Source organism: Jaculus jaculus, chromosome 21 (assembly GCF_020740685.1).
Source record: "Jaculus jaculus isolate mJacJac1 chromosome 21, mJacJac1.mat.Y.cur, whole genome shotgun sequence".
Lineage (NCBI taxonomy): Eukaryota > Metazoa > Chordata > Mammalia > Rodentia > Dipodidae > Jaculus > Jaculus jaculus.
The window spans coordinates 11,025,811-11,042,167 of NC_059122.1; the positions used below are offsets into that span (position 1 = coordinate 11,025,811).

A 16,357-nucleotide genomic window follows, 5' to 3' on the forward strand; every position below is an offset into this window, starting at 1 on the left:
TTTCCCACCCAGTCTGTTGCCAGTGTACCAAAATCTCCGTAATAAGCCAAAGGGTCAGGGTTTGGAGAGTTCGCAGGTAGTGGTACTTACCAGCTTCCTAGAGGTTGTTGCATCCAGAAAACACATGAAGGGCCCTGCACCCCTCCCATATATCTTGCTGTGTGTATCTACTCACCTGTGGCCTTTGCAACAGCCTTTGTAATAAGCCAGGAAACAGAAAAGCAAACCCTGAGTTCTGTGAGACACTTGAGCAAATGAATCAAACACGAGGAAGGGCTGTGGAGTCCCAGTTTGTAGCCCCTGGGTCCGGAGTACAGAGAAAACCACAGAGGGCTTATCACCAGCATCTAAAGTTGGGGGTGGGAACTCTGGGAATTAAGCACTCTGTGGAACCTGACACTTTATTTTATTATTTGAGAAAGAAAGAGGGAGAGAGAGAGAATGGGTGCGCCAGAGCCTTTAGCCACTGAAAATGAATTCCAGACACATGTGCCACCTTGTGCGTCTGGCTTACGTGGGTATTGGGGAATCAAACCTGGGTCCTCTGTCTTTGCAGGCAAGCGCCTTAACTGCTAAACCACCTCTCCAGCCTGGAACGTGACATACTTTATCGAAGTCGATTTTGCCAGCACTGAACTGAATGGATAGGCCCCCAGTTGATGATCACTGCAAAAATGCTTGCTTGTTACTGGCTCTCATTCAATGTGGCGTGACAGCAGAGAGAACGTTGACCCTTTTTGTTGTGGATGATGGTGGTGGTGATGATGTTTGTTTGTTTTTTCCCTAACAAACAGAGGAAAGGTCCAGTGTGGGAGGAAGAATGTACATTTTGAAGGAGGGCAAGATGGACAAGCTCATCTCAGCCACCCTGGAAAAGTGAGCAGCGAGAGAGAGAATGGGTGCACCAGGGCTATTAGCCATTGCAAATAACACCAGATGCATGTGCTACCTTGTGCATCTGACTTTATGTGGGTACTACTGGGGAATCAAACCTGGGTCCTTTGGCTTTGTAGGCAAGTGCTTTAATATCTAAGCCACCTCTCCAGCCCAACTCAGGTATTTTTGATTAAGCTTCCTACTCAGTCTTTAGCAAGTAGAGTCCTGCGGGAGCAGGTGTGTCACTGGGGGTAGATCTTGAGTCCAGCCCTGCTGTATGTGTACAGAGGTAGCTTAAACCCTGGCTGTTCATGCTGGCTGTTGTTAGTTCTCCTCTCTCTTTCTTTCTTTCTCTCTTTCTTTCTTTCTCTTTCTTTCTTTCTTTCTTTCTTTCTTTATTTCTTTTTCTTTCTTTCTTTCTTTCTTTCTTTCTTTCTTTCTTTCTTTCTTTCTGTCTCTCTCTCTCTCTCTCTCTGCTATGATGCATGCTGAAATAAGCCAGCTTCTTTACACCATGATGAAGCTTCCCATGGAATCTGTAAGCCTGAAATAAACCCTTTCCTATCATAAAAAGAAAAAGAAAAAGAAAAGTGAGCAGCCGTGCAGCCTTTTTGTCTCCCGTTCCTTCCTCAGTGCCGCCCGATGCCCGGGGGAGTCAGAGGAGACGTGCCCAAGCCGTGTGTTCAGGATGGCAGCCATCGTTCTCCCTCCCACTTGTGGTGAGTGTGTGTGGTAGAAATTCTCTGGGAAGATCACTCGAACTCCAGAATGAGTGAAAGTAGAAAGTTTATTAGCCCGGGGGCCAAGAAGCTTGAAGTTAGCCCTCCAAAGAAGCTTTGGTCTGAGCTGAGATTTTACTTCCATTTTATGGAAAGATGGTTTCCAGAGCCGAGGGGAGGGGTGAGCGAATAGACAAGACAATTTGCCTATCAATGACTTCTACAGTCAGGCCACCCTAACAGTGAACTCCATTTTACTTTGTTTTAGCCTAAGCTGTCTTTCCTTGTGATCTTCCCTTTGAGCCCTTTCTGGACAGGCCCTTCTTTGGGATTTTTCTATCTGATGACAAAGATAACTTAGTGAATCAGTTCAGCTATTAGCTTCTTTTCTACCACACGTGGGTTCGGGCATGCCTCAAAGTCCCGATTTCAAGGCCTCCAGGCCCACAGAGCAGTACAGGAGGTGTTGGGCGGCCATCAAAGAGTCTTGGACCTCTCAGGTGAAGCAGGAGTGTGGCCCAGTGGTCCTCGGCAGCTCTTGGGATGGGGTCTTCAGTGTTGGTGGGTATGTCATCTGGTCATGTATGTGGTGGCCATGTGGTTGCTGTTGAGCTCAGCCTTTAATTCTTTCTGTAATAAATGGTGATGCCTTCAGAACTTCAGTTCCCCCACCTGTAAAATGGATGTCATCTTTTCCTCGTAGGTAGACAGACCCCTGAACCCTGTATTTTGGTTAGGATTAGACAGGACTGTGCCCGTTCTTTATGAAAGCTGCGGCTGGATGTCTCTGCGGTGGTGGAGTGTGCCTTGTGTGGCAGGAGCATGCTGTGCGTGCAGCAGCCGTGGATGAGTGGATAAGCCTCCAGGACATCCGAATCCACGACATCTTAGATTCTTGGAACCAATTTCTCTTTCCCCAGTTTTGTCATCCCTGTACCCGGTGTATCCTCAGAAAAGATGTGCAGGCAAAGACGAGCTGGCCAGTGAATTCCTGACAAGCTTGTTACAGGTGAGTCAGGTCTTGATTTTTTCCACTCATTGTTCTTCAGACAGAATCTTCAGGGGTCCGAAGATCCTAAGATTCCAAGCATCTGATGCTAAGGGACTAAGAGTCTGCCCAGAAAATGGCCCGTGTGCCAACACTCTGTATTTTCTTGTTACTGTTTTCGTGTGTGTGTGTGTGTGTGTGTGTGTGTGTGTGTGTGTGTGTATGTGTGTGTGTGTTGTGCGTGTATACAGATTTGCATACACACACGAAAACCAGAGGAAGATATCAGGTTTCTTCTTTAATTTAAATATTTTGTTTATTTATTTGACAGAGAAAGAGGGAGGGAGGGAGAGAATGGGCATGCCAGAGGCTCCAGCCACTGCAAACAATCTCCATATGCATGCGCCCCCTTGAGCATCTGGCTAACGTGGGTCCTGGGGAGTCGAACCTGGGTCCTTTGGCTTTGGAGGCAAGCGCCTTAACTGCTAAGCCAGCCAGCCAGCCAGCCAAAGGTGCCCTCTTTTGTCACTCCTTTGACTCATTTCATTGAGAAAGGGTCTCCCACTGAACGTGGAGCTCTAAGGTGGATCTGGGAACCCCAACAATCCTCCTGTCTCCAGCTTCCTTGGTCTAGAGTTATAGGCATGTACTTTTTTTCATGGGTGCTGGAGATCAAACTCAGACCCTCACACCTGCCCAGTAACTGCTCTTTCCCACTGAGCCATCTTTCCAGCCCCTGCTCACTGCGTTTCCAGAGTTCATTCCAGAGTCCCTAAGTGCATCATGCCCTCTCGAGAGGTTATGGGGGAGCCAAATGGCCGTAGAAGGTCATTCGTTATGTCAACTATTTCTCCTCTTTCTGCATTGCCTGGGCCTATGCTCAGGACATGGAAGGAAATGAGATTCTGAGAGTTCACTGTGTGAGTGGGGAGAGCAAGTAACTTTGGGGGTGAGGCCTACATGGCCAGGAGCCAAAGCATCAAGCCCAGACGCCAAGGGGAGGAACGCTGGGGCCCTGTCCGCATGCCTTCTCACGCCCGCTTCCTCTTACCTTTGGTGGGATCCTTGGTTTAGGACCTGGTGACCTTTGAGGATGTGGCTGTGAAGTTCTCGCAGGAGGAGTGGGCTTTGCTGGACCCTTTACAGACAACTCTGTACAGGAAGGTAATGCTGGAAAACTGGAAGAACGTGGCCTCACTTGGTAAGCCACCGTTGAGCCTGCGTTCCTTCAGTGACTCGGGAGCAAGGCTTTCATTCCTATTGTTAGAAATATTTCTATTCATTTCTGAGAGAGAGAAAGAGAAAGAACATGTGCATGCTTTACATGGGTACTGGGGAGTAAAACCTGAACAGCAGGCTTTTGACGAAAGTTCCTTTAACCACTGAGCCATCTCCACAGCCCCATCTTTCCCACTTTAAAAAGTATTTTTACTTATTTATTTGCAGAGAGAAACAAGTATGGGGGCACCAGGGACTTTAGCCACTGCCAATGAACTCCAGATATATGCTCCACTTTGGGCATCTGGCTTTATGTGGGTACTAGGGAATTGAACCTGGGTTGGTAGGCTTTGCAGGCAAGCACCTTAACCACTGAGCTATCTCTCCACCCCTATTTTTTATTGATGAAAAGTTTACAAAACATAAAATTCAACATTTGAATTACTCAGTTTACAGAAAATCAATGTATTCACAATATACAACACTGTAATTTCATAGCATTTCATTACCATTGCTGTGGTTTGGCTACCAAAGTTCATTTGCTGGAAACTTGGTTCACTTTGAAACAGTGTTGAAGTGGTGGAAGCTTACAGTGTTGAGGTCTGGTGGGAGACCACAGGCTCCAAAGACACGATCCTCAATACCGTCTCAGTGTTGAGGTCCGGTGGGAGACGACAGGCTCCAGAAACATGATCCTCAATACTGTCTCAGTGGTGAGGTCCAGTGGGAGACACAGGCTCCAGAGACACGATCCTCAATACTGTCTCAGTGGTGAGGTCTACTGGGAGACCACAGGCTCCAGAAACACGATCCTCAATACTGTCTTTCAGTGGTGAGGTCCAGTGGGAGACACAGGCTCCAGAGACACGATCCTCAATACTGTCTCAGTGGTGAGGTCTACTGGGAGACCACAGGCTCCAGAAACACGATCCTCAATACTGTCTTTCAGTGGTGAGGTCCAGTGGGAGACACAGGCTCCAGAGACACGATCCTCAATACTGTCTCAGTGGTGAGGTCCAGTGGGAGACGACAGGCTCCAGAAACATGATCCTCAATACTGTCTCAGTGGTGAGGTCCAGTGGGAGACACAGGCTCCAGAGACACGATCCTCAATACTGTCTCAGTGGTGAGGTCTACTGGGAGACCACAGGCTCCAGAAACACGATCCTCAATACTGTCTTTCAGTGGTGAGGTCCAGTGGGAGACACAGGCTCCAGAGACACGATCCTCAGTACTGTCTCAGTGGTGAGGTCTACTGGGAGACGACAGGCTCCAGAGACACGATCCTAAATACTGTCTTTCAGTGGTGATGTTTACTGGGAGACGACAGGCTCCAGAGACACCATCCTCAATACTGTCTCAGTGGTGATGTTTACTGGGAGATGACAGGCTCCAGAGACACCATCCTCAATACTGTCTCAGTGGTGATGTTTACTGGGAGACGACAGGCTCCAGAGACACCATCCTCAATACTGTCTCAGTGGTGATGTTTACCGGGAGACGACAGGCTCCAGAGACACGACCCTCAATACTGTCTTTCAGTGGTGAGGTCTACTGGGAGTCGACAGGCTCCAGAGACACGATCCTCAGTACTGTCTTTCAGTGGTGAGGTCTACTGGGAGACCACAGGCTCCAGAGACACGATCCTCAATACTGTCTCAGTGGTGAGGTCTACTGGGAGTCGACAGGCTCCAGACACGATCCTCAGTACTGTCTTTCATCTGTGAGGTCTACTGGGAGACGACATGCTCCAGAGACACCATCCTCAATACTGTCTCAGAGGTGAGGTCTACTGGGAGACGACAGGCTCCAGAGACACGATCCTCAATACTGTCTTGGGAGTCGGTCAGTTTCATGGGACCAGACCAGTTCTGTTGAGAGTGGATTATTATAAAAGGATGCTTAGGAGCTGGAAAAATGGCTTAGCAGTTAAGGTGCTTCTCTGTCAGCCAGGCATGGTGGCACACGCCTTTAATCCCTGCACTCAGGAGGCAGAGATAGGATTGCTGAGAGTTCAAGGCCACACTGAGACTAGACTGAATTCCAGGTCAGCCTGAGCTACAGTGAAACTCTACCTCAAAAAACAAAACAAAAAAAATGCTGGTTGGGCTGGAGAGATGGTTCAAAGCTCCATTCCCCAGGACCCACATTAGCTACATGCACAAGGGGGCGCATGCGTCTGCAGTATGTTTGCAATGGCTGGAGGCCCTGATGCTTCCATTCTCTCTCTATCTGCCTTTTTTCTCTGTGTCACTCTCAAATAAATAAAATTCTGGAAAGACCAAAAAAAAAAAAAAAAAGATGGCTGTATGTGAAAACTAATGACCCACGTTTGATTCCCCAGTACACCCATAAGCCAGAGGCACATGTGGTGCATATGTCTGGAGTTTATCTGCAGTGGCTTGAGGCCCTGGTGTACCCATTCTCTCTATATATGCCTCTCTTTTTCTTAAATAAATAATAGATATATAAATATATTTTTAAAAAAAAAAAACACAAGGACGCTATTTCACATCCATAGCCCTTCTCCATGCATCTGGGTCCTATGGAATTGAACCTGGGTGAACAGACTTTCTGGAACTATCTAATGTCCTCTATAAAATGAATGTCTCTTTCTTACCCTGACTTTATATTTTCTATGTTTAAAATTTTTAGGGCCTCTAAAGTATGCATCTGAACTAGGTATGGGCTGTATGGGCATATTGAGGTTCAGATGCCTGCATTTTTATCCCTTGCTCCCAAGGAGCAATCATCAGTACAATTACTATATTTCGTAAAATTCAAGCAGAATTATTCCAGTACTTCTAAAGTCACACTGTTCCATTCTCAGAAGTATTGACTTCAGTATTGTGCAGTTGTTTACTCCGTAATCAATCTGCCTACATTTCGTGTATTTTCCCCAACAACAGGACACCATGTTGATAAGCCGGGTCTACTATCCCAGTTGGAGGAAGAAGAAAAAGCGATGCCAAAGGAGAGACGGATTCTTGCAGGCACCTGTCCAGGTGAGCACCAGGTGCCTGTGAGCCCTCAGCCACAGCCAGGAAAACAGGGACTGGGCTTATTGAAGTTCACGGACTCGGGAGCTTTGTATAAGCTCTTTTCTCACTGTTCTGGTCATCTTATGTGATAGCCGGGGGAAGCGAAGGCATGAAGTCCCAGTTTCCATTCCTAATGCCTCTTTCTTTGTCATCTCACATCGGTCTCAATCTTCTTAAACCTTTCTTTCATTAATACGTAAAATTCCAAAACAATTTCCCTTTCTTTGCAGAACCTAGATTCTGATGTGTGTCTGCTTTAACTCGCGTGAACACCACCATCGCTTTGTTTTCTACTGACCTAAACTTCTTCTCAATTTGCCTCAGATTTGGAGACAGTACTGAAAACCAAACGGGTAACTTCTAAAGAACGGGATAAAAGTGTAAAAACGGTAAGACTAACATTAATTATTTCTGCTTTTCCACTGTAGGAAAATGCTTTAAATCAGAAAAGACTGAAAACCTAGAAAATCACGGTAGAAAGTCTCATTTATTCTTGAGGAAGTGATACCCCAAGAGGGTGTGAAACTGTTGTCCTTTAGAGAAAACAGAACTTAGCTTGAAACATAGCTCTTGGCAACAGCTCCGACAAGCAACGATTTTATTAAATTTGAACTAGATATAACTCCTTGCAACATAGGGTGATCTTCCCCCTATCAGAAAACGTCTCCTGAGTATGCTAAGAACTGGTAGCTAGGCATCTATCTTTTTTGGCTTCCAAAGGTTGAAACTGGGCAGAAGCCATCCACCAGCACTGAAACCTCCCAAAGGCTCCATTATGTCCTGGGATTTCTGGGAGAGAATTAGCGGTCTAGCAGGAGACGCTAAATACATGTCGTTCTCGTTCATCTCTTAATCCACAGGAAAGACGTCATCGTGGAATGAAAATCGATGAGCGCAGTCACTGTCCCAAAGTCTTCGGCACAAAATCGAGCCTGACTCAGCACAAGAGAATTCACACCGGAGAAAAACCGAGTCCTTCAGCCGCAGGTCGTGGGAGAACCCACGGCGGGGAGAAGCCATGCTGCGGTCGCAGCGCGAAGGCCTCCAGCGACCCCGCCCGCGGCTGCCCGTGAGGGTCCACACGCGGCAGAAGCCGTGCGCGCCGCGTGGCCAGGGTCCCCCCCACGTCCTCCGCACCCGCTGTGTCCTCCAGAGCCGCGGCAGCGTCCACGCGGGGGAGAGTCGCCACCAATGTCCTCAGTGCGGCAAGGCCTGCAGCACGAGGTCCGCCCTCACCGGCCTCCGCAGGGTCCACTGCGGGGAGAAGCCGCACGGGCCCGCCGAGCGCGGGAAGACCTCAGCAAGGGCTGGCGCCTCGGCCAGCACCTGCGCGCGCACACGGGAGAGACACCACACGCACGCGCAGAGTGCGGAAAGGACTCGCACCTCAGCCAGCACCTGCGCGCGCACACGGGAGAGACGCCGCACGCACGCGCAGAGCGCGGAAAGGACTCGCACCTCAGCCAGCACCTGCGCGCGCACACGGGAGAGACGCCGCACGCACGCGCAGAGCGCGGAAAGGACTCGCACCTCAGCCAGCAACTGCGCGCGCACACGGGAGAGACGCCGCACGCACGCGCAGAGCGCGGAAAGGACTCGCACCTCAGCCAGCACCTGCGCGCGCACACGGGAGACACGCCACAATCCGAGCGCGGGAAAGGCCTCAGCAAGGACTCGCACCTCAGCCAGCGCCTGCGCGCGCACACGGGAGAGACGCCGCACGCACGCGCAGAGGGCGGGAAAGACCTCAGCAAGGGCTGGCGCCTCAGCCAGCACCTGCGCGCGCACACGGGAGACACGCCCCCCGAGCGGGGGAAGACCTCAGGAAGGGCTTGCACCTCAGCCAGTGAAAGACCCCCAGAGGGAGACCTTCACTCAAGTCTCGAGATAGCACGCACCCAAAGGCACACGGGAGACCCAACTTGCTGCAAAAGCATGAGGCTTTATTCGGGGAACCAGAGCGCTGGGGTCGACACGTATCTCATGCAGGAGACAGAGGAGTCGACCCTGAGCCCTATTGGGTGTTTCTTCTTATAGGGTTTTTAGCAAGGAAGGGAAAGGGGAGGGGGCTTCACAAGGGTATTTGCCAAGCTTGTACAGTTTATGTCTACATGTCTCATTTGTGCATAACCAGAGGTTTAAGTCCTTGGTCAGGCTGTCTTGGGAAACTATTTTATTACTTTGGTTTTTCTTCAAAACTGTATTTTTGTTTTTCCTCTTCCCGGGACATAAAGTTTAGGTTGACCCGACCAACCCCATATCTTGGGCCACCCGCAGCCTATCTTTTAGCCTATTTTTATATTTACTCCTGAATATACAGTTCCTACCTGTAGCAACCGGCTGTTTCGCTCGTACCTCGGCCAGCACCTGCGCGCGCACGCAGGAGAGACGCCGCACGCATGCGCCGAGCGCGGGAAAGACCTCAGCAAGGACTCGCGCCTCGGCCAGCACCTGCGCGCGCACACGGGAGACACGCCGCACGCACGCGCCGAGCGCGGGAAGGACTCGCGCCTCGGCCAGCACCTGCGCGCACACACGGGAGACACGCCACACGCATGCGCCGAGCGCGGGAAGCCCACAGCAAGGGCTCTTACCTCAGCCAGCACCTGCGCGCGCACACGGGAGACACGCCGAGCGCGGGAAAGACCTCAGCAAGGGCTCGCACCACGGCCAGCACCTGCGCGCGCACGCGGGAGAGACGCCGCACGCATGCGCCCGCCGAGCGCGGGAAAGCCCTCAGCCGCGGCTTCTCGCTGACCGCGCACAGGACAGCGCACACCGCGGAGAGGCCCTGCGCGCGCGCCGGGCCTGCGGGGAGGCCTTTAGTGACCTGTCAGCTGTCAGGAAGCGCGTGCGGACTCACAGCGGGGAAAGGCCGTAGGGCTGTCAGCCCTGCGGGAAGTCCTTCACCAGCAACGCTGTGCAAGAGCGACCGCACCATAGCTGGGTATGTACTGCAGTGAGGAGCCCACTTGCAGAATCTCTTATGAGAAAGCCCATGGCTGGCCCTAGGACGCCAGACGTACTAATTATCTATGTCGTCCTCCGAAACGTTAGCACTTCAAGGACCATTGGTTATCTCTCAGTGTCTGTCGGTCAGGAATTGGAGAGCAGGTGAGCTCTGCAGTTCTCCCTCAGAACGTCCCATGAGGTGGCATCTTAAGATGCCACAGCAAGCCTGGCGTGGTGGCGCACGCCTTTCATCCCAGCACTCGGGGACGCAGAGGTAGGAGGATCGCCGAGAGTTCGAGGCCACCCTGAGACTCCATAGTGAACTCCAGGTCAGCCTGAGCTAGAGTGAGACCCTACCTTAGAAAACCAAAATAAAAAATTAAAGATGCCATGGCAGAGCTGCAGTTTTCCGAAGTGAAGCGCTTCCAATGCCGTGTACTCCCACAGCTAGAAACGAGGGCTGTTTGTTGACAGGAGACCTTCCCTTCCCCACCACGTAGTCTTCTCCGTGGGCCTTTACAATATGGCAAAAAGTTTCTCCCAAAGCAAGTGATCCAAGGTAGGCCAGTGAGAAAACTGAATGCCTTGGGAAGGTATATTTTACCTTCCAATCTAGCCTGGGAGAAAAGTGGCGGAAGTATTAATGCTAAGTAAGAGATCTACTAGGAGCCATCTGGGGAACTTGCCATGAAATTAATGGAGACAAGCCTTCAGCAGACCCTTGTCCTCTTCATTGACATGAGACAGCATTCAGTAACCCTGGTGACCTAAATAACCATTAGAGGCCCCTCATGATGCTGGTCCTTTGAGACCCATGAGAAGTCCCACAGCTGAGGAAAATTCTGCCACCTAAGGGTCACATTACTGACCACAAGGCAGTGAGGTGTTCTGTCTGTAATGAAAAGTCATCGAGTGTTTTTAAAGAGAGAATATATTCTGGAAGCTCCCACCCCAAATGTTTGACATTGGCAACCTTTCAGGGACACCTGTTATGGAGGTGGGCACAAACCTGACAGGTGTATTAAGTTGGGGGGAGGGAGATTTGTCTTGACTACTCCTAGTGGATAGTGAGACGCCCAAGGATTGTAAACCCCTGAGGCTGTCCCAGCGACAGTTCTGCCCTGAGTGACGACGGGGTAATTTTACTGGGAATGGAAAGTATTGGTGAATGTAGAATGGCCTTCTCTATAGGTTAGACTCATTCATTTTCAGGTTTTTTTTTTCATATAAACTTTTTTAAATTACATCTATACTCTAAAACAAACCTTAGGTTAACAATCCTCAAATTTCAAGGCAATGCACTTAATATAATTTCCTCTTTCATAAACTGGATATGGTAGCACACTCTTGTAATCCCAGCACTTGGAAGGCTGACATAGGAAGATCATGAGTTCAATGCCAGCCTGGATTACAGAGCAAGACCCTATCTCAACAATCCAAAAAGTAACTATAATTGTTCTCTAAAAGTATCAGTAAAGGCTGAGTGTAATGGCACATACCTTTAATCCCAGCACTCAGGAGGCAGAGGTGGGAGGATCGCCATGAATTTGAGGCTACCCTGAGACTACACAGTGAATTCCAGGTCAGCCTGGGCTAGAGTGAGACCCTACGTCAGGGGGCTATAAAATCAGGCATAAGAAATCCATTTGCAGTGGCTAGAGGCCGTGATGCGCCCATTCTCTGTCTCTCCGCAAGTAAATAAGAAAAAAATTTAAGTTGGGCATGGCCAAGCATGTATGTAACCCCAATTTGTGAAGGCCAAGATGGCACAATTGCTGATGCTCACTGGCAGGCAGCAAGTCCGGGTTGAGGAGGAAAGAAGTGTGGATGAGGGGTGAGAGAAGGATAGCTGGTGGCCTGTGCACATACATGCCCGGAGTACACATAACACACAAAGTTCATACATCAGCCAGGGGTGGTGGTGCACGCCTTTAATCCCAGCACTTGGGAGGCAGAAGTAGGAGGATCACTGTAAATTCGAGGCCACCCTGAGACTACATAGTGAATTCTAGGTCAGTGTGGATTAGAGTGAAAATCTACCTCAAAACAAAAAGTACATACATCACACAGACTATACACACACACACACACACACACACACACACACACACACACACACACAAAATCAATATATTAATCTCTTGACTATCATAATGGAAATTAGGTGATGCATCATAATTCTTTTATAGCAGTGGCATTCTTTTCAATGTGCGAGACTTTATGACCTTTCTCTTTTTGCCTTGTTATTCTGGAAAATACCATGAGCCCCTTTCCTAATTTCCATCCTTTTCTACTTAATAAAAACATCTGAGAGCAGTGTTCAACGTCACTGCTGGCTTCAAGGTCTGGAATATGAAGAGCTGATTTTTAGTTTGTTTTTATCCTGACAACACCACCAACAAAAAAAAACTGGAACAAAAATAACATGATGATTGCCACTGGTTGCATTACCTCTGGACTTATTTTTTTTAATAAGTGTATAAAGTATTAGGTATCATTATGGCATTTTCTGGCACAAGTTGTTTTAGTCGATTCTTCTTGTCCCATGAGGTCTTCCAGCCCTAAGACCCCCTACGCTGGCTCCTTTTCACATCCATGTCACATGTGGGACTGCTTAATTTTTTGTTTTTCATGGTAGGGTCTTGCTCTAGCCCAGGATGACCCAGAACTCACTCTGTAGTCTCAGGGTGGCCTCGAACTCACAGTGATCCTAACTCTGCTTCCCAAGTGCTGGGATTAAAGGTGTGCACCACCACGCCCTGCTCAAGAGTCAGCATTTTTTTTCCTGCTGTTCCAGGTCAGCCTGAGCTAAGGTGAAACCCTACCTCGAAAAACAAACAGAAAAAAAAAAAAAAAAAGAAAAAGAAAAATATGTAAATATAAAACACGAAGCAGGGGTTTGAAATGGAGCTTACTTGGTAGACTGCCTAGCATGCATAAACAAGGTATGGTAAAAACATGCCTGTAGGGCTGGAGAGATGGCTTAGCGGTTAAGCACTTGCCTGTGAAGCCCAAGGACCCCGGTTCGAGGCTCGATTCCCCAGGACCCACGAGTAAGCCAGATGCACAAGGGGGCGCATGCATCTGGACTTCATTTGCACTGGCTGGAGGCCCTAATGCACCCATTCTCTCGCGCTCTCTCTCTCGCGCGCTCTCTCGCTCTGCCTCTTTCTCTCGCTGTCTATCACTCTCAAATAAATAAATAAAAATAAACAACAACAAAAAACATGCCTGTAATCCCACCATTCAGGAGGTAAAGGATCAGAAGTTCAAGGTGGCACACGCCTTTAATCGGGAGGCAGAGGTAGGAGGATTGCCATGAGTTTGAGACTACATAGTGAGTTCCAGGTCAGTCTGAGCTAGAGTGAGTGAGACCCTACCTCGGAAAACCAAAAATAAAAAAAAAAAAAAGTAGTAGTTTAAGGTCATTCTCTGCCATATAGCTAGTTGGAGGTCAGTCTGGAACGAAAAATAATAATAATATTAAGCAATCCTTGTGGCTATTCTACTGCTGTAGACGTAAGATGAATGAAGAGTTGAATGGGATGGTACGCAGCACTGGGAGACTGAGGCAGGTGGGTCTTGAGTTCAAGACCTGTTTGGGCTATGTAGACTGTCACATCCACAAGACAATTATATACTGAAATTGAACAGCTAAAACAAACAGACCCTTTATTCGTTCCTTGAAACCTAATCTCACAAACCGTGTACTGTTCACACTTTTTACCTTTCAGAAAGGTTTTAATAAAGAGCAATTGAGGTATAAAGCATCCTTATTAGAGCAAGATTGCTATGTAAAGGTAGGAGTAAAAAGAGAGTTCCATCGTGGCAACCTCTCTCTGGTCAGTTTGCATCTCCTTTTCAGACCACATGCCTTCTCTTAGCAAGCCTGTCCGCCTCCAGGGCTTCAGCCAACCTCTTCCTCACTTCCATCACCTTCTCTGTCTGTCTCTGGATGTCTGCGGTAGTTACCCCTTGGCTGTATAAGGATGGCGAAGCAGTCAGACCTCCGTGGATCATGTCTCTCCAACAAGAGGACTGGCCAGAGGTGAGCTGCTGGGGAACGTGCCGACCAGCTCCAGCTCCAGCCGGGCGTTTGTTCTGCATTCCCAGCGCAATAATCTTTAAGGCACTGGCAAAATCCAGCTGGCCCACATCTGCCTCTCGACCTCGGATCTGGAGTCCCTGCAGCCTCCCAAAAGCGCAGAGTTGCTGGGGCCTCTCCAGCTTCTCTCCCCTCTGCCTGCGCCTGGTCTGACTGCCAGGGTTGGAAGTTATTGGAGTCACAGGCTTCTGGAAAATGCAGCTGGTGATTCTCACAGGAAGTGCAGGACCTACGCCAGCTCCGTGCTTCCCCTTGGAGACCTGGACTTTTCTCTTCCTCCTTAAAGTCTCAGGTATCATACTTCTTGTGAGCCTCCCCTTTAAAAAGCAAAATGAGAAATGTAAACAGCACCAGTTAGGAAGATGTTCTCAGCTGATTTGGATCTCCCACCCTCCCTTTCCCCTGAAAAGATGCATCGAGTCACATTGTGCATGATAGCAGTCAACTATGTAGTCTCAGAGTGGCCTTAAACTCACAGCGATCCTTCTACCTCTGCCTCCCAAGTGCCAACAAGCCCGGCCTGTAACAGTCACCTAGACTTCTGAAAATCAGATCTCATCCCAAGTAGACTGGTCTGGGTGTGGGTGAACGCAGAGTTTGCATTTTTGCTGTTACTAGATGTTGCAGATTATGCACACCACGCACCAGGCTCCTGGTACATCTTCCAGCTGATGCTGCATGGAGGACAGGAAGCTGACGGTCTCTACCAGATGAGTTGCAGACAATTCCACTCCATCTTTGACAATGCTCCTCTTGACTTCCCTGTTACTGTCATTCTTTGCTGATTCCCCAACCCCTCTCTCTTCTTGACACACATGGATAAGTGCCTGGCCTGCGCCGTCTGAGCTTGTATAAGAACACTCTATGAATCCCAGCACTGAGGAGGCAGAGGTAGGAGGATCACCATGAGTTCAAGGCCACCCTGAGACTACACAGGGAATTGCAGGTCAGCCTGAGCTAGAATGAGACCCTATGTAGGAAAAAAAAAAAAAAAAAAAGAAAACACTATATGAGCCGGGTGTGGTGGCACACTCCTTTAATCCAAGTGCTTGGGAGGCAGAAGTAGGAGGATTAAAGTTAGTTTGAGGCCATCCTGAGACTACATAGTGAATTCCAGGCTATCCTGGGCTAAAGCGAGACTCTACCTTCAAAAAAACCAAAAGAAAAAGAAAAAAGAAAAGTGCACTCTATGATGTTCACACAAGACAAAAATCACATAACAATGCATTTGTTAGACCCTATCACCAACAAGACACCTCTTGAATTTCACTTAACAATGTTGACATCTAGGAAAACAGCTTGCCATAAGATGTCATCTTGCTGTAGGTATAACTGTCTGCTAACTTAAAGAATTTTAAATTGAAGGGAAAGGTACAAGAATGGACACTCCAATAACTGAGTTATATACTCACCAAAATAGGTTGGCTTGGAAATGAGTCTTTTGAAGGCTCCATGGTCCTAGAGTTTTATTTATTTGTCTGTTTTTGTTCTGTCACCACTCTTGAGATGAAAGCCGCTGAGAACTGTTGGAAAATGCAGTGACTGCCTCAACTGGCTCCCCTTTTATAAAGGAAGAGAAATGGATAAGCCAATCAGTGGAAGAACCCACCCATGGGGCTAGAGAGTTGACTTAGTGGTTAGGGCGCTTGCCTGCAAAGCCAAAGGACCCAGGTTCGATTCCCCAGGACCAATATACACCAGATGCACAAAGCGGCACATGCATATGGAGTTTGTTTTCAGTGGCTGAAGGCCCTGAGGCGTCCATTCTCTCTCTCTCTCTTTCTCTCTCTCTCTCTATCAAATAAATAAAATATTTTTCTAAAAACCCATGGATAAGCCAATGAGAGAGTAAAGCACTCATCAAATAAGGCAATCAGTGGATTACTATGAATGATCGTGCTAGTAGATAAGCCAATCATTGACAAACTGATCAGTGGATAATCCTTGGAAGATACAGTCTCATTCCTACTAGCACTTGAGTCTTGAACCTTTATACAAAAGAAAAATATGTGGAATTACTGACACTGTCAGCAATTGTTGGTAGATGAAGATTTTGTTGTTGTTGTTGTTTTGTGTTTTTGGTGTTTCAAGGTAGGGTCTCACTCTGGCTCAGGCTGACCTGGAATTCACTATGGAGTGTCAGGGTGGCCTTGAATTTATGGCGATCCTCCTAACTCTGCCTCCTGAGTGCTCAAATTAAAGGCGTGCACCAGCATGCCTGGCTTTTCAACTCAGGCATTTTTGATTAAGATTAAACGTCCTACTTAAATTCTCGGCAGGCAGATAATCTGCTAGAGGAGGTGTGTCACTGGGACCCATTTTCAGTCCAGGCCTACTGTGTGTGTAAAGAACAGTTTGAGCTACTATAGTATTTTTTATTATGTTTGAAATCTTAGATTCTTTTTTTTTTTTATTTTTATTTTTCAAGGTTGGGTCTCATTCTAGCCCGAGTTCACTG

At 48.3% G+C, this 16,357-nt stretch overlaps 2 protein-coding genes across 2 annotated transcripts; one reads left to right on the forward strand and one right to left on the reverse strand.

The window, feature by feature from the left end:
• Positions 1-844: 844 nt before the first annotated feature.
• LOC123456387 (zinc finger protein 558-like) lies at positions 845-9,723 on the forward strand. The gene is given in 9 exon segments (XM_045139404.1): positions 845-876; positions 1,510-1,595; positions 2,516-2,604; positions 3,658-3,784; positions 6,711-6,806; positions 7,167-7,239; positions 7,699-7,898; positions 7,901-8,577; positions 9,163-9,723. Coding segments are annotated over 9 exon segments (1,941 nt in total).
• Positions 9,724-13,655: 3,932 nt separating this feature from the next.
• Positions 13,656-15,353, reverse strand: LOC105945016 (putative methyl-CpG-binding domain protein 3-like 5). Its single transcript, XM_012952034.2, has 2 exons — positions 15,312-15,353; positions 13,656-14,216 (listed from the first exon to the last, which is right to left on the reverse strand). The coding sequence occupies exons 1-2, from the start codon at positions 15,351-15,353 to the stop codon at positions 13,656-13,658; spliced, it is 603 nt and encodes a 200-aa protein (XP_012807488.1).
• Positions 15,354-16,357: the final 1,004 nt, after the last annotated feature.

What these genes read in the sequence shown, in the direction of transcription:
- LOC105945016 (XM_012952034.2), bottom strand. Translation starts at nt 15,353, where the DNA reads ATGGAGCCTTCAAAAGACTCATTTCCAAGCCAACCTATTTTG. An exon ending in TTCCAAGCCAACCTATTTTG is followed by an intron (nt 14,217 to 15,311) that starts GTGAGTATATAA and finishes TGCTTTTTAAAG; the next exon opens with GGGAGGCTCACAAGAAGTAT.